At 44.4% G+C, this 19,856-nt stretch overlaps 5 protein-coding genes across 5 annotated transcripts in view; 2 read left to right on the top strand and 3 right to left on the bottom strand. All coding sequences in view use genetic code 11, as the record gives it.

Moving 5' to 3' along the window:
* Positions 1–13: 13 nt before the first annotated feature.
* Positions 14–2,406, bottom strand: EGR_07418 (E3 ubiquitin-protein ligase; the record flags this gene model as incomplete). The annotated part of the gene is made up of 4 exons (XM_024496667.1): positions 14–274; positions 361–600; positions 1,056–1,362; positions 2,258–2,406. The coding sequence occupies 4 exons, from the start codon at positions 2,404–2,406 to the stop codon at positions 14–16; spliced, it is 957 nt and encodes a 318-aa protein (XP_024348954.1).
* Positions 2,407–8,031: 5,625 nt separating this feature from the next.
* On the top strand, positions 8,032–8,265 carry EGR_07417 (hypothetical protein; the record flags this gene model as incomplete). Its single annotated transcript, XM_024496666.1, has 1 exon — positions 8,032–8,265. The coding sequence occupies one exon, from the start codon at positions 8,032–8,034 to the stop codon at positions 8,263–8,265; it is 234 nt and encodes a 77-aa protein (XP_024348953.1).
* Positions 8,266–11,694: 3,429 nt separating this feature from the next.
* Positions 11,695–12,339, top strand: EGR_07416 (Transmembrane protein; the record flags this gene model as incomplete). The annotated part of the gene is made up of 1 exon (XM_024496665.1): positions 11,695–12,339. The coding sequence occupies one exon, from the start codon at positions 11,695–11,697 to the stop codon at positions 12,337–12,339; it is 645 nt and encodes a 214-aa protein (XP_024348952.1).
* A 151-nt stretch (positions 12,340–12,490) lies between these two features.
* Positions 12,491–13,485, bottom strand: EGR_07415 (NADH dehydrogenase [ubiquinone] 1 beta subcomplex subunit; the record flags this gene model as incomplete). Its single annotated transcript, XM_024496664.1, has 2 exons — positions 12,491–12,724; positions 13,357–13,485. The coding sequence occupies 2 exons, from the start codon at positions 13,483–13,485 to the stop codon at positions 12,491–12,493; spliced, it is 363 nt and encodes a 120-aa protein (XP_024348951.1).
* A 5,460-nt stretch (positions 13,486–18,945) lies between these two features.
* Positions 18,946–19,856, bottom strand: part of EGR_07414 (hypothetical protein) — a gene marked incomplete at both ends in the record, with an annotated part of 4,100 nt that continues 3,189 nt past the window's right edge. The window contains one exon of the mRNA XM_024496663.1: positions 18,946–19,258. Coding sequence (XP_024348950.1) covers positions 18,946–19,258 — 313 coding nt within the window. The remainder of the gene's footprint in view (positions 19,259–19,856) is intronic.

The following is a 19,856-nucleotide window of genomic DNA, read 5'->3' as shown; positions in this document are numbered from 1 at the left end:
CAAGTGTGTACGTCTACGTGGATATGGGCGTGTTTATGTATATGTTATGGATAAAGGGATCGTCCATTGTGCAACAGTGGTAGTGTTGGCGTCTGGGACAATCAAAATTGGTAGCTGTGGTAACAACGGCTACTCCATCAGCGGCGACAGCATAAGAGGACAAAGACAAAGGAGAAGGGGAGGCGTTTAAATGCGATTGTGTCTGTGAGCGAGTGAGTTGGCGTAAGACAGCGAAGGAGGTGAAATGCACGAGTGAAAGACGAGGGAGAACGGGCTGAGGGGAAGGGAAAAAGGTAGGCGAGAGAGGAGAGGGTGGGATACACAGACAGAAAATTGCGCAGGCTGACGAAGTCACGATACAGTCGCGGGGGAGGCGTGTGGAGGGTCCTCGTCACACCCCTCTACCGGCAGAAGGTGGCTGCTGGGTTGCGACTCAAGGGTTTCCACCTCCGCCGTCGTTATCTCTACATTCCTCAAGCAGAGCCGTCTGATTCTGCGCTGATAATATGGGGTACTTGTAGGAGGCCGAAAGAGTCCTCTGAACCAGTCGACACGGCTGGGCGCAGTTGACTCCCCCGACTGTTGCTCCAAGTCATGGTACTAAAAAAAAGGTATGGCTGCAGCGTGTGCCTACTGACCGGTAGTAAGTAGCAGTGACCGAGTCCTGACATTTCACTGGTAGGGGCGGTGCGTTAGGGATGACTCAACGGAGGAGACACGGCAATAAAAAGACAACAAAGCCGGTGCACACCCCCGCCTTGCTAATCGCTGATGAAAAAAGTAGCACATCGGCACGCCTTGCAAATGAGTTGTAGGTGGATGCAAAGCGTGTAATATTTCTTCGCGCGGGGTACCGCCACCTGCTTCGTTCGCATGCTTCTGTCATATGAGAAAGTGTGTCAAGAAGGCCATCATTTCAGAGCTAGCTGCCTTTCATTAGACAACGGGATCGACATGTCAGGCTCGCTTTTGATGTAGAAGTAATCTGCTAAGCCAATCAATCAAACTACACTGTACAACAAATCCCCAAATCGCATAGATGCACCACAACGTACCGAATTGGAGATTGAAGCGGTAATCACGGTTTCCGGAGTCACTTCCTCACCAGCAGTGTTTACCGCGGTGACCACCCCTCCTTCCTCCCTCTCTGTCCCCACACCCCCTCTCACCAACACCGGACTTGAAGTCTGACCCGCAGAAGCGACAGCAGGAGAGGTACTAGAATCACTACCGGTTGAGGCAGGGCAGGAGCGGTCCATCTCTGGGCGGAAGTCGTAAGCCTGTAGGATGTCCAACTTGCACATCGGACAGCTGCGTTGCTCCAACAGCCAAGGGTCAATACAAAGCTTGTGAAAGTAGTGTCTGCAGAACAGAAATACACCCACAGATCAACAAGGTGCCTTCGCAATTTATTTAAGGTAGTTTCGAACAATTCGCGGTCACCGGTGGGATAGCAGATGTTCCAATGTTTCAAAAATGATCAAAAACGTCGAAAAGAGGAACAAACAGCCAATCTTGGAGCTATTGAGGCTTAATTGATTAACTCCGACAACTTTGGGCATTTGGGAGGAGGGAGGCGAGTTTTGAAGGTGCCAGCTTATGTGAAATCGTAGCACCTGGAGACAACACGCACTAACTAATCCAAAAGCCCTTACCAGCGGCTCAGAAACACAGGAACAAGTTTAGGGGGTTTTAGGAGGGCGTGCGCGGTGTCGCGTTCTCTCACCCGGTCACTTTCAAAAAATTCGCGCGCATGCAATGTGCGCACCACCCACCACCTAAGCGAGGGAACCAATCAGAAAGGTGGGCAGTTGATTACCTCCTATTTACAGCAGCGAAGCTGTTTTGTACCGTGTTTTCGCCTTTCAGTTTTTTTTTCTCCTTCTCCGTCTCCTCATTCTACTGTCGACTGCTCAAAAAGAGACGGAGCCTTTGCAGATAAAAAAAAACGGGAGTATGGAAAATCTACCAGCGCAGACTGTAGTGAAGTTAAATTTGTGTCCCGTTGTGTGCATCACCTCTTTACATTTTATGGCATTTGGAAGAGTTTTGAATGCCGTCTTGTGAAGTACATTTAAATGAACTAACAACAACCATTTGACTCAGCTTTTTGGTGACTAAAAATTTCAAAGTCTAAAAGCAGGAAAAGTAGCTAAAGAGCGATTCACTTGAAACATTTCCTACTCAGAGAAAAATAAGAAGCACTACTTGAAAGCAACTTCCAGTTCCTACTGAGAATGATATCCACCTTGTCTACTGTGGGTGATCAGAAACGCTGAAGTTATTCGGCCAGTTCATGTGGTCGTCAACCAAAATGGTGGGATCCACTGTTCTCGTGCCTACAAGAACGCCAGGGTCGGTGCAACAGTCCGCAACCGGATGTTGTAGACAGTTTTCCAAACCCATTCCCACACATGATCAGTCTGTATTCGTGTGATCCAACAGACTAAACAACTCAGGAGTCTCTGGCTGAATAGTCTACCCCAGTGACTGGATTAACTTGAGCCTCGTACTTCTTGCTTTGGGAAGGGGCTGTCGGATTATTATGAAGCGTAGATTTCTGATAAGGATAGAGAATGGTACGGTGGATGAAAAAGCAGGAACAGGTGCAGGTGAGTCATTTAAGGGGTAATTGAGTGGTGTCGGCTTTCTCCCACGCCTACAGACACATACAGAGAGCTGGCAGACGCGTTATCCATCAGCATTGTCATCGGACTGCAGTGTGTGCCATCGCCATGCTATGGTGTAGCGTGAGAAAATGTGCTACTAACCGACTGCCAGACAAGAAAGACTGCACAGCGTTCACACGTACACACTCTCACTCTCCTCTTCCGCCTCTACCACGCGAACTTTCCGCAATTTTCTCGGACCACTCAAAGTAACAAACTAACAAAGCCGACGTTGATTTCTGTCGCCATGTTTAAGAAAGCAGTCTGAGTCTGGGTGTGTGTGAATGCGTGTGCATGAGTGTACTTTAGTCTTCGTCATGGGGGAGGCTTTTTTCGTTTTATTTTATGAGCGTCACCGCCATTGATGTCAAGTGTCGGAGTTATTCAGGCAGGTAGACAATAGCCCTACACAAAAGCGCAGACTGCTTTTTTCTCACTAAAATGGGCGTTTTTTTACCCCTTACAACAACAAAAAAACTAGAACCAACGTAGGAGAAGGTTTTTATGTGGGATTGAAAAGCCTTACGTTCCATACGTGTGTCAAGCGTTTGTGGCATTGCAATTCTTTTTTAGCACCAACTCGGGGTCACAAATGCAGGATAGGGAGGCCTCAAGTTGCACCAAATTGAGCCAAAAGCTGATTAGTTGGCTCCAAACTACTAAAATCCCTCTAATAACGAAAACAGTATTCGTAAAGGCTCGGCAAAACAGGCACGCATTATCGACTTCTAAAGAGACTGAGGATTTAACACTTCATGGTGTGAGAGAAAAGTGTTTGGGTAATCTGTAAACGAAGCTGCATTGGTAAAAAAGAAAAACAATTTTTTCTCGTTGGCGAAGAGAACGTGGAAGCATCTCTGGCGTGACGGTTCACTGTAAAAGATTTCAAGACATAGAAGACAGATTGGACAGAAGTTATCGAGCTTCAAAAGAGAACGATCCCAGTAACTGACTGAGATTTCACTTGATTACTCAGAAATTCCAACTGACTAACTACCTTGTACAACTTATTTGCCCCATGTTATTTGTGATTTTAACAAAAACTAAAACTGACATTTATAACAATATTACCACGTACTTCCTGAAATTTATAGTATTCACAATAGTACAATTTGTGCTAGCACATTGCAACATTTATGACAACTGTTTCGTGATTTATTAGTTAATTATCCACAAAATTAAAAGACCGCCTTCAGCGCGATTTGAAGGCCACCCACGGAAAACCCAGACACCCAACACGCGCCAGACACGAGTTATCGAGCTCTCTGATGACTTCAAAACGTATGATAAAGACTCCAGAAGAGATTACGTGCAAATAGAATTGTTTTGTACGAGTAAAGCGACTTTTATAGAATAGATACGATATATCGGTATTATTCTTCAGCGTATGTTCCAAGATTACGTGTGAAAATAGAAGATATCCAAGAGAGATTGGGATTGAGTTGATGGGGTTTTTTAAGGGGGAATGTACCCCAAGATAATACTTTTTTAGGTAGTCAGCAATCGCAACCATAGTGGTAGAGATAAGTGTCTTTACAGAATTAGCCGATGGCGCGAGAAAACATGCAAAAAAGAAAGACAAAGCACACCGGACTGTGCACTAGCAGGATTTTTAGGAAAGAAGGAATACTCCCGGACTGTGACATTCACGCGAACACGGAGATAACATAGTGGGCACGTAATTCCTCCCCAAAATGTCGCTAGTTCTTAGAGGACTTAAGCTGGCAATCTTTAAACCACCCGGGAATCACTTCATTCAGAATACACGAATCAAGAAAAGGCCAAAAAACTTATTTTACTTAAAGGAAATATTCCGCGAGCCGATTCAATGTTCTAGCCCTCGTGCCATCTATGCCACTAGGCTGATAGACCTTCCACCAGTTCTTAGTAAAGCCAACTTCAGAGTGGCTCGCCTCATTGGCATTTTGGAGGGTGGACTTTCTCTCGTCTTCACAGCTTTTTTTCTTTCAAACAAATAAGTTGGGTGGAGATGGACGAAAGACCACCGACCGATCGCTACGCGGATGGGGAGAATGGTTTGATTGGTAACTTGTAATTCTATCATCATTAGCAACGACAAAACGACCGAGTCAGGTAAGCATAGTTTGCTTTTCAGAGGGGGGGGAGGGGAGAGGCTCTTACAAACATTCGCAATCCAAGACATGCGAGCATGCACACGCACACACAGCCATTTGGAGCCTGGGGGAACCAATAAAATGTCTAGCATTTGCCAGCCTGAAGGATGCAAAATTTCGCGTTGTATCGAGGTCCACGTTCAGTTGCTTTGGACGGGGGGAAGAAAAACAATCCCAAATATCCTGGTTGGGATCCGGGTCACACGGATGACATTCGTTTAGCCCTCATGCGCAAGGAAGGATTTTCAAAACATGCAGATTGGAATGCACGCAGACATGCAATTGAATTCGGAGAAGTGAGGAATGCAGCAAACGGACAAATGACCTCATGAGGTGAAGGGAGGTCAAGATAAAGCATACACCCAGTCTGAAGCTAAACGTCCTCGACCCTGAGGTGATTGCTGTGGCCGGTTTATGGGTTGAAACTGGTCTGCCCGGCAGTGATGTGGTGACGAAAAGAAAGTGGAGAATCTGCATAATCCTGGGATCTCGAGAATTGCTGTGTGGAATTTTCTCCACTGAAAAAAGGGGAGTAATCAGCAAGGATTTGACTTGCCAGGGGGTGGGGGAAGGGAAGACAGGGCTGAAGAACCTCGACCTCGCATTATGACGCAGAAGAAGGGCAGATAGGGGAAAGTGGTACAACCAATCAGACACAGACATGAACACACACACATACAAGCCTGCACAGACATGCAAGCAAGGAGGCAGGCAAGCAAGCAAGCAAAACGATAGAAACAAAACCAAAAGGGCAAATTTTGTACTTCCGGCCTCCCGCAATAGGATGGACGGAATGGCACCTTTTTTTCTCATTCCCTCATGCATTCTCTTTTCCCACTCTCTCTTTCACTCTCGCCTTTCCGACGACTTTTTGCACGCCCTAACGCCACATTTGGGTCACATAAGCAGGGATGGTGGAGTGTCCATTAATATGCTATTTCAGAGGGCTTTCAGGGGTTCCTGAAACCGCACAGATTAGTCCAAACCGACTCGTCGAACAGTGGATGGTATAAATTTGCTACACACCTCTAGGCATGACTTGATGGAAAAAAAATTTACTTGATTGCTTAAAAATGCCCTTCGAACCCAATAGCCCCATCCCTGATGGATTCACTCACTTCAGAATCTTCGAGGATTCGGTGAAAGTGATTTTCTCTCCGAAACAGACTACTGCCAACGATGTAAGTTAACTAACTAAATATCTGGCTCTCAGACCAATGACAGCCGGTGGGATAGGCTGAAAACGACCTACATATCTTAGAGAGAACAGATTTGTCCTAAAGAAAGGATCAAAGAGGTGAATAAAAAAGTTCGAGAAGTAGGAGGAACGTATAAAAGCAGAGGTGTGCGCAGTTAGGTGTGAATTGAGGCCTTGGTAGATGGATGAAGGGATCACATGACAAGAAATTTACCCTGGAAAAGAAAGAGTCCTTTTGTTTGCAGAAAAGAGAGATAAACTAAATGAGATGAATGTAAGCTGCTTAAATATGTGTTTGTATGGAAAACCATCGTCCATTTCAATGGACCTGTTGGAAATGAGCTTTCCTTAGTGGAGCTTTGGAGTGCCACTTTGAAAAGGCTAACATCAAGTAGACAAATGAAAGCGCAACCAAATGACAAAATTGAGGTCTTTGGAAGCCCTTTTAAGGCTTTAAACTGGTGCCTTGGTGAGGGAATATCGCAGGCGACGGACGTGGGAGCTATTGAAACACAATAAAATAACGAGAAAAACCACCCATCACTAAATCTCCCCTTTCTTAAGGGAAGAAATTTCAGACTACAGGTTGACCTATAACAAGGAGCGCCAAGCCATCGAAGGCGGGACAACCTGGACGAGTTGGAGGATAAAAAGTAGGGGATATAGAATGAACCATATTACTTGCCTGCAAGGAAGAATTCGGATGTTATCGAAGGGTCGATAGGGCTCAATGCAAATAGCGCAGTGTTCTCCGTTAGCACCGATCTCCTACACATACAGACAGAACGAGAAAGAAAAAGTGTCGTGACCTTAAGGTCAATCAATCAACTCCATGGGCTGCCTTTTCAAACTCCGAGGCTATAAAGAGAGGCTCGCTTTTACGTAGGCAACAAAACTACTCCCGTTCGCCCTTCGCCTGTCTTCTCACGACACGTGATTGGCCAAGTGGATTGAGGCGTGGACGCTGCCTCTCTAGCTGCTCTTGTACTTGTCACCAGGACTTCAGTACATAGTGCTGCTACGTATTGTATCAATGCGAAAAGAGGCACTCACCAACGCTAGCTTGGATACTTTGAAGCCTTCCAACCAACTGATTGGGTTGGAATTGATCAACACCACCAGTCCACGAAAGTGAATCACACACACACTTCACCAATGAATGAATAAATGACGAATGTATGACTCATTATCTGCTACACAAAGACCCCTTCCTGTGTTCATAAATCCTTGATACAACCGACGCCTCCAGGTTTGCTGACCCTTCTAATCTCTCACACAACCACCTTCAAGGGGTGACAAATAGTGGCAATCTTAGTCCGCAATGACGCAGGCATGTGTGACAACTCACCTTATCACCAGCCTGTAGCAACTTTAACGGGATCCGCGCCACGGCCTTGCGAGCCAATTCGGCCAGGCGACGCTGAAGGATTAAGAAAGGAATGATAGGTGATGAATTCACAGATGCACTCCAAACAACAGGTAGGATGGATAGTCTAGCCTAAAAGCAGGTAATGCGTTATTTCCGGCCCTCAGTAGGTGCTCTAGTGGGGAGCTGCAACCGCATCGCAGGTTCTAAGCTTCGATGCACCGCCTACACCAAGTGACATATATCATTTATCCTCTAGACGAAGTGAAAGATCTTGATCTGGGGGGAGAAATTACACCCTTCGCTTTTGAGAAGGAAATGGCATTTGACAGAAGATCTAAACCAAATAACAAAACACTGATCGTGGCGACCGTTGTCCCCCTAAGAACGTGGCGGCTACGGTGTTAATTCACTTTCTTTGCGCCTGGTGATTTAAAAATCCACCGTTAAACCACCAAATCTAAAGATAGGCCAGCATAATAACAGTGCAATGGCTAACAATGCTCCCATAGGAGGAGCATGTCCGTGGCGGATAAAGGAGATGAGTAAAACACAGCGCACCGCCCCTTCTACTTCCTTTTCCTCCCTTCCTCATCGCGGGGTGAGTAATCCCCACTTTTTATTTCTTCTGCTGAGACAATGCCCTCGAAATAAAGCAGGAAAATGAGAGAGCTAGGGAATCACCGAGGCGCGCTCCTTGCTGTGGAGGTAGCGGAACCGCTGAACGTAGTAGAAGACAAGCCAAGCGAGGGAGATGAACATGAGGAGGATGAAGGAGACGGCAACAAAGAGGACAGAGGAGCGATTAAGGAAGGCGTCCTCCATATTTACCACTCCTCCGCTCCCACTGCTAACCCCATTTCCACTGGTACTACCGACAGTTCCATCAGAGGATGACTGGTTACTATAATGATCTGGTGGAGAGGCGTTGACGCGGTGGCGTGGAAAAGATGGGGTTGAAGAAGGAGAGGGTGGGGGAGATGATGGTGATCGGTGGATCCAGAAGCGCGATCGTGGTGATGTGCCCTCGGGGGAGGTGGAGATTGCAACTGTACATGCGGTGGTTGTGTTGGGTGTATCGGAGCATCGTCGTACCGATAGAGGCACGGCCTCCCGAGGCAACAGGAGTGCATATAGAGGAGCCGAGTGCAGCTCTGCAGGACAGAAAAAGTGAAACTAGGCTGCTTATTAGGCAACTCAGTACACCACGACGACTAGCATACTATCCCAGTTCGTTTGCAGATGTCTATGGATGGCTACGATGTTTGGTTTCAGATGGGAGCGTTGTGGCTCACACAACGCCAAGGACCTGAGTTAATATCAACTACTTAAATGTTCAGGTTATGCTAACTTGATCCACTGGGCCATTACAAGTCAAACGGCTGACGTACTAGAAATAAAGGATATTTGGGAAAAAACGTGACACCCGGAAGCATGGTAAAAAGACAAATCAAGAAAACAATAAGAAATAGTTGGGTAAGCGAACCCAGCAACCTTGGGCATAAAGACCAGTTGTCAGAAAATGTTTTTTTGGAAACCCACCAGATCTGTTGCCAAGGTTATTGAGGCTCGGAGCACTAGGAATCTCATCAACATAAAACAGAATCCCTCTCAATAGAGTCCCATTGATCAATCGCGCCGACTTAAGGACACCCAAGATGGCATCGAGAGAAGAGCAATCGTTCCTTAAATCGATCAGCGCAAACCAAGAGTTTTCTCGAGCAGGTAAGCCTTTCAAAGAACATTGATGATCATCGAAGAAATCAGAACCAATGAAGATTAAGTCACTGGGCTGCTGTTTTGTCGGAGATTTGATTTGTGATAGGTCCACATTAAAGTCTTTTACCCGGGGGTAAGATCTAAACAGTAGATGAGTTCGGTTATTCAACAAAAGTTGCAGGGAGTGTATCACAGGGTTCAAAGTATTCGTGGGATTATAGGACTGGCTGAAACTATTGGGAATTTGTGGCCTGCACAGAGGGACTAGGCTTAGGAGAGCAATAACGTATGCGACGAATTGGATGTCGCTATGTGTTTGCTTTGACACATAAAATATTTCCATGATTATTTTGAGCAGACAAACATCCGAAACCTGTTAGATTCTGGAATGCAGTGCTCATGCGGGTGCATGAAGGTTCGTCTATTACGACTTGAACCTATAAGAATGCAGACTTCTGCAAAAAGAAATTGTCAGCCATCAGGCGGTCATTCCCAGCGGTTGACTTTTGAAACGATCGAACAAACACTGGTCCGTCGAGATGCTAAGGGATGTACGGATTTGTGTGTGCTTTAATACAAAATGATCCTAAAAAAATGACCTATTTTGTCTGTTTTATGGCCAAGAATTCACTCAAATTGTTAATAGTAGTCAGTTGACCGGGCCTCGAGCTGCTAATGCCAATAACTTTAAAATTCATCGCTTTTTAAGTACTTTTGTATTTTACTAACTGCACTGCATCAACTTTTAAGCCTTTAAATAGCTGGTTTAATAGGTCTGCATGGCTTAAAATTAAAAGCAATTTTACAAAATTTGAAACATATTGAAACATTTGAAACGTATTCGTTCTCTAAGTCCTTTTGTACGTTTAAAAGGTGCTAGGGTTTAGCAATGCCACAGTTGAAAAATTGCATACGATTTACTATTTAACTAGCTATTGCTAATGGCTGCGTCTCAAGATGCTTAAAATATTGTTTTATGTTTCCGTGCTCCTTTATACTTGGTTAAAAAATACGTATCCTGTTTGCTCAGTGAAATCCACTTGTATAATGTTAGGCTCTTGAAACAGCTGAGGGAACTTTTGCCACCCAAGGCTGCCCTGGAGTTGAAAAAAACACGTAGTGCTCCGACAGTATATTCAAATATTCAGCATACGGTAGGGTTAGAAGCTTTTGGCATGGTCCAGAGGTCAGGTCACCCAGTAAAGTTACGATGACCAAGAAACAAGGTGACCTTTTTAATAAACCTGGAGTTAAGCAGCTACCGTAACACAGCCCCTCTCCTCTTTTGGGCGTCATCTCCTAGCAGCCCCTTATCGGCCCTCCATGTTAACTACCATGATGTAGTCAGTGCTGTAAGTAAACATTCATGATCCATCCGTTTTTGTCAGTAAATTTTCATGCGATTGAGGGGATACTCAACCGCAACATCACTGATTCCTTTTAGGCATTTTCCTGGATCTAGGGTTTCGTCCCGTATAAGAACTAAAATTCAGGGGCGGATAATGTACTGGCTTTCATGCGCATTCATGACTAGTTATAAGAGCACTGACCCAAAACAGATTTTTGTAAGAAATGACAACGTATTATGCATTTCTTTGGAATAGGGTTTCGCGTCGATTCCCCCTTGATGTTTTGATTCCACTTTTGTGCTGCCTAGACACACCCACATTGGGTTATATTTAGTTAAAAGTGAAGTGTACGAGGCATCACGAGTTTAGATTATCGACATCTTATGCAGATATGGTAGGCGACTCCACAACAAACCTTTAAGTTTTACCGGCTAGCGTCGCCTTCACTGCTATTAGCTTACTTAAAAAACTCAGTAGTGGGGTAGTTACCCGTGGTAGATGTAAATTTTTAGTCCTTTTGTTACAAACAATTGTTTCGCCACTCCAAGGCTTTTCTCCTAGCAGTAGAACTCTGATTAGATGTCCTTTGAGAAGGGATTTACTTCTGTTGTCACTGATGTAGTGCACCGACACTTCTCGAAGATGAAAGGGGACACAACACTCAGGAAGAATACATACAATTAACATACAGTAGGGGTTGGGGCTGATGGCATGGCCCAGAGGTGAGCCCAACCTTCGAAGGCACGATGATTAAGGCGTAATGCAGCTCTGTTGCTAAGTCCGACAGTTAACCAATATATTACGTATTCACTGTGTGCACCACCTGTGTATCAATAAACATGAATTAGCATCATTCATTTACTATGCATGGCCCGGGTCCAAATTCTACATAGTTTTGAAGACGACGATAAAGAATAAGCAAAATCCACGTGATTCGATACATTTTCAATGAGTGAAATCGATAGCCAAAAAACAGAAAGAACCAACCTCGAAGCCAAGGCAACTTTTAAATTCTTCTGTTTGCTTTAGTAATTTGAGAGCCTAAATCATTGGTAAAAAAAGCGCTTTTAAAAATTTATAGAAGCGATTTTCTAAAAAAGTTTACATGTTTTCGCTTTTAGGACCAATTGGATGTTCGTCTAATTACGCTATTGTCAAGGTTATCAGCTGAGCCTCTGCTGTAAACCCGCCTGTTGGTGCATCATCAGCTCGTCGGGCGCCAACGTATGCTATTTGCTCTGATCATTCTGTAGTCGACATGGAAGAGGATCCATTTGCTCACATTGATCTTCGAGTGACAGAAGGTATTTCCTCCTTCTTAAGGCGGGCCACCTCCTGTAACGACCTGGCATCCCATTTGAAGAACCAAATAGAACAAATTCCTAAGGACGCAAAAACTATAAAGTTTTCACAGGTTCGAGAAGCCCATGAAAACATGGAAGCCTTAGGTTTGTTTAACCTGCCACCACTTTGGAAACTTGTGCGATCCTCTGGAATCGTTTTCCCCGAACCTTATGTTCCGCCCAGGAGCATAGTTGTCCAACAACGGGTGGAAAGTCTAACTCAGAAGTTTGCCAACATGGAGTACGGCCGCATGACTAGCCACCTTCCTCCTCTCGGGGTCACAGCCAGATACAAAGCTTCCGAATTCGACGGTGTCCAGTGCATGAAACGGCAGGTTACGATGATAATCAACTTCGTGCTTGTCGTTATTGGTTCCTTCGTCTTCGGTTACTTCCTAAGTGACATGGTTGGACAGAGCCATGCCAATCCTGTACAGAGAATCTCTTGTGGCTTTACTCTTGCTCTCTTCGTCTTCTTTGCTGATTTGTACTTTCTTCTTAAAAACGTGGATGCTTGCGAACTAAAGCCAGTCCCACCGAGAAGTGAACAGTGCACTTGAGGCAATGCCTTTTCTTCAGTCCCTCATTCTACCAAGTTTGTACTATTATAGAAAACTTTCTACTCATTCCTGCTTTTGGGTGTTAAGAAATGCTGTTGCTTTCGTACATCTATTTTCTTTTCAAACGGCTAGGGACTAATACAGATGAATATTAAGAAGCGGTTTGCTCCTTTTTCATAAGACGGTACTCTCTCTCGTACTCCTTCATTCGCAAGATTTGATCTTTGGTTTGACACTCTAGGTAGCCGTGACGAAAATGTCCACAGAAAAGCGGAGATAGGACGCCCCTTTCGACTCTGCATTTGCGCAATGCCATCAGCATCGGTGCGCAGTAGTCGCGTTCTTTTGAAGTCAGACCGGCTGCGATCATTTCTTCCTCTGTGACCTGAAATGGAACAGTAATAAGCTGTGCGGGGGGCTTAACCCAATTAAGTGTTGATTAGATGTTCAAGATGACGGAGGAATAACTGCACTGCCTAACTTCGTAACTAGGGCGGATCATAAGATCACAGAAGTCCATTGAAGGGGAATTGTGGGATGGGAGTTATTGCGTTTTCTACCAACTACTTTTCGGGAAAACCCGGGCCAGTAGCTCCGACTGTGAAACAAAACGAAGAGAGCTGGAGACACATGAAAGTAGCAGTATGGGATCAAACAATAGAAGTCGCAAGTGCCATCAAGGTGATATTGCCATCTATGGCAAAACTTGCAATTTGAAATTACCTAACTAGATAGTGGTAGTGATGAAACGCAAGAGGCGCTTCTACTGGTATTGTCTATCCCAGATTTACGCAAGGATCATTGTGGAGGAACCTACTATTGAGCACAACAAATTATACCTAAAAATTAGCACTTAGACTTGATTGCCACAATATCCAAGCAGTGAGAAAATTGGCACAAAAAAAAACAATAAAACAATAGATTGCAGCCATAAAACTGTACAAAACTATACTGACATATAGCTGTGATTGTTAGGATCGAGGCATAAGAACGGAGTGCTAGCTAAAATCTGCTTACAATAAGTTCACGTTTCTTCCGACCCCGTGGAAATCCTTTCAAGGGATCGTGAGTAGGTGGTTTCGTAACATTTGGTACGGAATCAGGATCCCTGTAGGTCTCAAATACATGAGAATAGCTCGCGCCCATCTCAAGAAGCAGCACCGCGGATAATTTGAAGTCCGCGGTGCACTGAAGAATGCATTCAATTCATTTTACCTGTAGTGGTTGATGGCTGAGAGTCTGACTTTTTAAACCATATTAAACGACAAAATTATAGGTTTTTTAACTTTTGTTGCTCCCTTGCCAGGCGTTGCTGAATTACGACATAAATAGCGCTGTCACAGTCCATTCATGTATTGTGCTAATACACATACATATATATATATCTGCAAAATTATGGCAGTTCGATTAGCTTTACATTCAATAAAGTTTGAATCTACTTTTCTGCAGATTTTATTCATGCCCAGCACCATGGCCCCCGGGTCATGCCAGTAGGCTGTAAGCCATTTTTTGCGTGAGCAATGTATTTTCTGCCAAACCACTACAAATTCTCTCGACTATGAGGAAGACTCAGTCATCGCAGTCATAGCAGTCAGTAGCTTGCGGGGCAGAAATAATGTCTTTCCTCTCCTTCGTCGATGATATACCTTGTCAATTCCATCGTATTCAGAGATTTATCGGCTCTGTAAACTATGCTGAGGGGACCTAGGACTAAATCACTTCATACTGCTCAGGCGTTCTACAGCGTGTGCACTTTGCATTTCTACCTTTTGCTTTTGACGCATTAGTTTTGACACCTTTAAAGGACCTTCATGTTGTTGCCATTCCGTATTTATTCCTTCCTACCGTTTCGCTGTCACTTCGACACAGCTAGTAGGAATACAGTCGCTTTATCTTTTGTCCAGTTGGGAGTACAGTGGACGTCTCCACAAGGGCCCTCTCAAAACTGTTCAGGTTTACTAGCCTTTCAGTAACTAGTTTGTCTTCTAAATACGCGTGATGTTAGGCCACCTGTCAACATTACACCTCAGTTTAAGTTAATTGGTCAGGATCATCTTTCCTTTGTGATTTCAAAACCAGATAATTGGTAGTTATCCCTTTGGACCTAGTTTTCCTGTTGTCACCGCTAGTGTAGCGCCTGAGCGATTGTCCTGAAGTTGAAAGTTGAAAGTAGCCGGAGTACCGACGGTACATCCAGATGGCCATGTCATAGAGCGAAGGTACACCTTGTTCTGTCTGAAGATCCTGCGCCGTTGAACACAGTCAAAAAAAAACATCGAATTAATATGCCTGTAATCTTTGTTTTGACAGAGGAACCACCTTAGTTTTGCGTAACTTCTTTCACCCTCATGTTAAACACATTTGCTTCTGAGAATATGATTTGTTTTCACATTTGTTCATATGCTACTTCCGCCAGTTTCAATAGACTCTCACAGCACCGTACATAGAAACGCATCGATAGTGTTGTCCTTCTCTTAGAGATATTGCCAACTTTTTTTATAAAAGAACAACCTTCTCTCTTCGAAGAAGAAATATCTATATTTCACCTCTTTATAGTTGCATGTGATTGAAAAGAAATATTCCGGAAAAAAAATAGTTAAAGCTGGCAAGTTTGTACATCATTAATTATTCGAAGCAATTGCTTTCTCTTGTTAGGCGCTTTTGCTTGCCATCGCCTAAGCCTGCATGCCACAGTGATCACATGTTTTTCTTCAAGGGGGTCACGTGGTCTAAACTTGGAGGGCATTTTGAAGAAGGATCAGTGTGCCTACAGTGTGATCTCGACAGCTTGAATCAAAAAAAGTTTTATCGCTTCCGCTTGGTGTGTCTATAAATCCCGAAAGGGATATCCGGATAAACGCGCTAGTTACTCTAAACCCTATTCACTCAGTAGACGTGTCTCAAAGATATTAATCACTGACGCGTACTATAGACATATACCATAGTAACTCTCAACTTAGCTAAGTTGTCTAGCATTCTGAAATCATAACAAGGCTGAAAGATGCTCTGCAACGAATCCGCTTTAAGAAATGTAGTCGAGGCATCGTATATCTTCATTAAGGCGGCACAACGACCCCTCACTTGACGTTGACACTTCATTTGATAATTGTCCTCCTACAGATCACTAGACTAAGGTGTCTGTTAGGTGCAAAGGTGGCTTCGAGTACCCCTTTGCTGTGTGTCTCAGGATGTGCCCTGATTCTGTTAGAGCTGGGAGCCTATAATCAGGCGTATAGGCCTCTGCTGTTGAATAACCCACGTGCCTAAACACACAATTAAAACAAGTGCAGGTCTCTTGCACCTTAATACGACTCAAAAGGCTGTGTTAATCTAGAGAAAAAGGCGAAATCATAAATTAGGGAGGATTTCCGATAGCCTCTTAAATAATAAGCAGCTGCCGAAGAAGTGGGTAGATGGGTAGGTGGGCGGATATGAACACGTGTGGAGGCGGCACCGAGGCACGCGTTTACACAGTGTCACTTTGCAGAGGAAATAAACAGACATACCAGACCAGGGCAATCGATAGTGGTGGCGCGGTCCTCTTCCCTCCGTACGCGCCTTCACATGTACGTATGCATTGGTTTGTGTGTTTGTGTGTGGGCACCATTCTTTCCCAAACCAAAAGTTCCCTTCCTCCGCAGGCAAATGACACCACCATTCCGCATACATACACACATTCCACCGTCTCTCTGGCCTTAATCCCAATCGCACAACTAAAACGCCTTAGGAGAGGGGGAGACGGGGAGGGGGGCGAGGTCACCTAAACACCGATCACACTCACTGGAAGAGCAGTGACCGCCCCGAGTAGAATTCAGTTGACTTACTTCTTTTGACACCTGCAAACACCTTGATGGGACGATTTGTAACAGAGCGAAATAGCTACAAAGTCATCAGCTGCCTTACTTCAACCCACTGGACAGTTAACTTCGCAAACTCGGTCTTTCCGGTTCGGTTGGCGCAGTACCATCTGCGGAAATGACTCAGACGCCCGGGGTTCTCTTTAAAACCTGGTGTTTACTTGACGGAAGGCATAGTCAGTGTACAAGGTTACCTCAAGCCTGTTTAATTGTAAAAGCATCAATTTGTAGTCCGCATATCTGTATATTAGATAAATGCGCCCTTCAAAGTTTGGTGACTAGGTGGTTGGTTAGTAGATCGAGGCACATGTGCATTTTGCGTGAGGATAAAAAGAGTGAAGTTGATAAAGCGAAGGAAAGGAGGAAGGAGGGGGTGTCGGAGAGGTACAACATCAAGACCTAGGGGCATGATTTGTCACGTTTCTCCACTAAGGCCACTGAATTGGTAAATTAGGACAATAAAAGAGGAGGTGGTAGAGGAGAGGAGGGTAAGATAGAGGAGGTTAAGTTTTAATGAAAGACTACAATGTGGACTGAGGGCAGGCGTTTGGGTCATAAATCAGAACGAAGGAATGAATAGCTTGAGCGTGTTTATGTCTGTCCATCTGCCTGTCTGTCACTCAGTGTGTGCAAGTGTATCTAAGTAGCAGACGGTGGAGAGAGAGAGAGGATAAGGGTCAAAGTCGAAGAGCGGGAGGGCGGTAGAGGGGTGTATTTATAAGGCGGAATCGCTTTAATAACGTCTGTAGACGAATAGATCCAACACTGGACTGGATCGTCTAATTAACGCCACGACCTCTCGACAAGTTCGACCTTTTGTCGACGTTTCATTGACCTGAGAAAAAAAACAAATGGTTCAAGCTTTGTTGATTGACTCCGCAACAGTCTAATAAAAGCTAAAAATCTAAACAATAAAGACAAGTAACTTCTTACAGCTGAGTGACATTGTTAGATGTGAGGGACCTACCACAGACACCACCTCGAAATGCGCCAGATAATGTCATTTCCATGACCATGGAATTAGCGTGATTTAAGCCCATTTCATGTTGCTTTGATTTAAATTCCATATCTCCACCGGTAGGTACAAAAAAAACCAAAACGAATCCTTTCTATCCACTGTGCAAGTGTTGAATCCACTTATCCCTCCCCCTTTCCCTCCCCGACTCCCCCCTCATTCCATTTCTCTGCCCTCCGCCAGGGCAATAGGGTGGGAAGGGAAGAAAAAGTTGAACTCTCCTTTCTATTATCTGTAAAAAAAGATTGAATCCTTCACTCCCCCATTCCCCTGCCCTCCTGTCCCTTTTCCTTCCTCAGAATAAAACTTACTGGAAAGATCTTCCAATTTGAATTTGGCCTAGAAAGTTCGGTCAGAATTAGGGGTTGGAAAGCGGACATAAAAGCGACGGGATGAACAAATCTATGCCCCAAAATAATGTGAATATTGTCAGATTTTATGTTTCCATTTAACAAATGTCTACTGCCTGTCCAGGCACCGCTTCTAGAAGAAGAAGTAAAGGAAAAAACAAGAAGGCGAAGGAAGGAGAAGAAGTGAGGAGGGGAAGGAGGATGGCAACAAAGTTACCGAATCAGTGGTCTTCCAGAAAATCATCAACAAGGCGTGTCTATTTCAGGTCTGGATAGTGCAACACATCGAGAGAATTATATCCCAGCATCATTGGGATCAAATGTTACACCCACGGTGCCAAATTTGTGTGGCACCTGGAAAGTTGTGGAGAATGGTCACAGGTAGGCTGCAAGTAAAGAAAATGTGTTAATTGGTATAACTGAATGCATTGGAACTCTCCAGGGGAAGTCGCTTTACCTAACCTCAAGACAAATTGCCAAAGAACTTCACTAATTACGAGTGTTATGCACACGTGACGCTCCTATTTCAGCTCCTGCGTCACATATATGTGACGGAGGTGGATATATCTGGTTGCACTAAGTTACACAACAAACGGATTGCTTGAAGGAGGACATACCCTCATTTTCTAAGATAGATGGTCTTGCCTTGTGGAATGGGTCACTGTTACTTGCTTCTGACAGGGATATACTTATCGCCAAAATGGATTAGACAGACATGGCGGATCAGCCTCACCTCCTGATTTTTTCCTTTTTCACTCAATGAAAAATTGGCCCAATTCCCATGTTTTGTGTAACTACCGATGATGAAGAAGGCACTGGTAACTATTTAATGGCTAATTTTACTTTTTTCCGCGCTAAATGCCATGTTGACCTTTTGAAAAGGAATTTGTGGCATACCTTTGCATTCCCTTCAAGGTTACACAAATAATATGACAGACTACTTCCAGAGGTGAAAAAAGCTTGTCAAATGTTAGATAGGGAAAGTTGTCTGGGAAAAGTGCTTCCACAGAGTTCGGGCACAGGAGGAGGGAATCGAATACCTTGTCACTACATTGCCCCTAGAAATTGGCTCGCCTTCTCCCCTTCTGATTTGAATGGCATGGCTACCAGTCGTGCGTGTCTCCATATTTCAAGGTGGTTGAAAGCCATCAAGATCTTCAACAACATACTTCTTCTTTACTTTTGACAATTGCTAATCAAAAGGAAAAATTTTTTACGAATAAAATTATTCAAAATCACTTTTTTTCTTATTTCCAGGACAGTTGGTGACAAGGATTGATCTTTTATACCTGATAATAAATATTTCGGGGTTCTTTATATTTAAATATTTTTCAGTAATTGGTGACTTGACAACAGTGTTTTATTTATTGATGTTTGACAGTTGTCATCCTACCTTGAGGATCCGATCATAGATTTGTAGCAGCCCAGAGGTGTAGGCAACGGATCCGGGCCTAATTGCGGAGACGTAGATGCCCCTAGAAGACAGGCCCTTGGAGAGACCGATTCCAAACGAGTCGGTAGGATTCGGTTTCACCAATCGAATCCAACCTCGCCACGAGGGCAGTCGATTTTCCCGACTAGTTGATCGGTGCAGGCGTCGTCTAGAGGCAATTGGGGTGGTGTTTCGACTCTCTGCAGGGAGAGGATTGCCTCGAGGCAGTACCTCTGTGCTCCTGTGACTCCTCTGCTTCCCATTGCTATAGTTATAAATAGGCATAATTAATATCAATATTAGCATCAACAAAAAGCTCAATTATGTCGATTGGAAGAATCACAGGAAGACTTGGGATTGGTCCAAATCCACCACAGAAACACCACGGCAAATGTCATGAAGAGTTTCGTCTACTACAATGTGGGCCAATGCATGTGCTTTGGCAGAGAGCGATACCTCTCGACAGTTGCGTGCCTCCATTCAGTTGACCGAAAATGGTCCTACTTTTACTCCTTGAAAATTTTCCATTAGTTCATTATCCTATTTTAGCCCTTCCCACCCTGTTTTTGTCCTCATCCACTGAATAAGGAGATAGGGGGAAGAGGTCTCCCTCTTTTTTGGGTAAAAAGGTGATAAAACTAGCCAATGCAGCACAATGCTAACACTTTTTTCAGAGATATAAAAATTGTTCCATCTTTTTGGTGCAAATATCAGGCAATTTGCCGCATTCAAATAGGGAATTTTTTTTCCATTTCTCCCAGGGTTGTGTGTGCTTTTTTGGGACGAAGGAGGAGGAGGAGGAGGAGGAGGAGGGGAGGAGGAGGAGGAGGAGGAGGAGGAGGAGGAGGAGGAGGAGGAGGAGG

The sequence above is a fragment of the Echinococcus granulosus genome (assembly GCF_000524195.1).
Source record: "Echinococcus granulosus chromosome Unknown EG_S00076, whole genome shotgun sequence".
In the NCBI taxonomy this organism is placed as follows: Eukaryota; Metazoa; Platyhelminthes; class Cestoda; order Cyclophyllidea; family Taeniidae; genus Echinococcus; species Echinococcus granulosus.
This window is presented reverse-complemented; position numbering and strand designations above follow the sequence as displayed.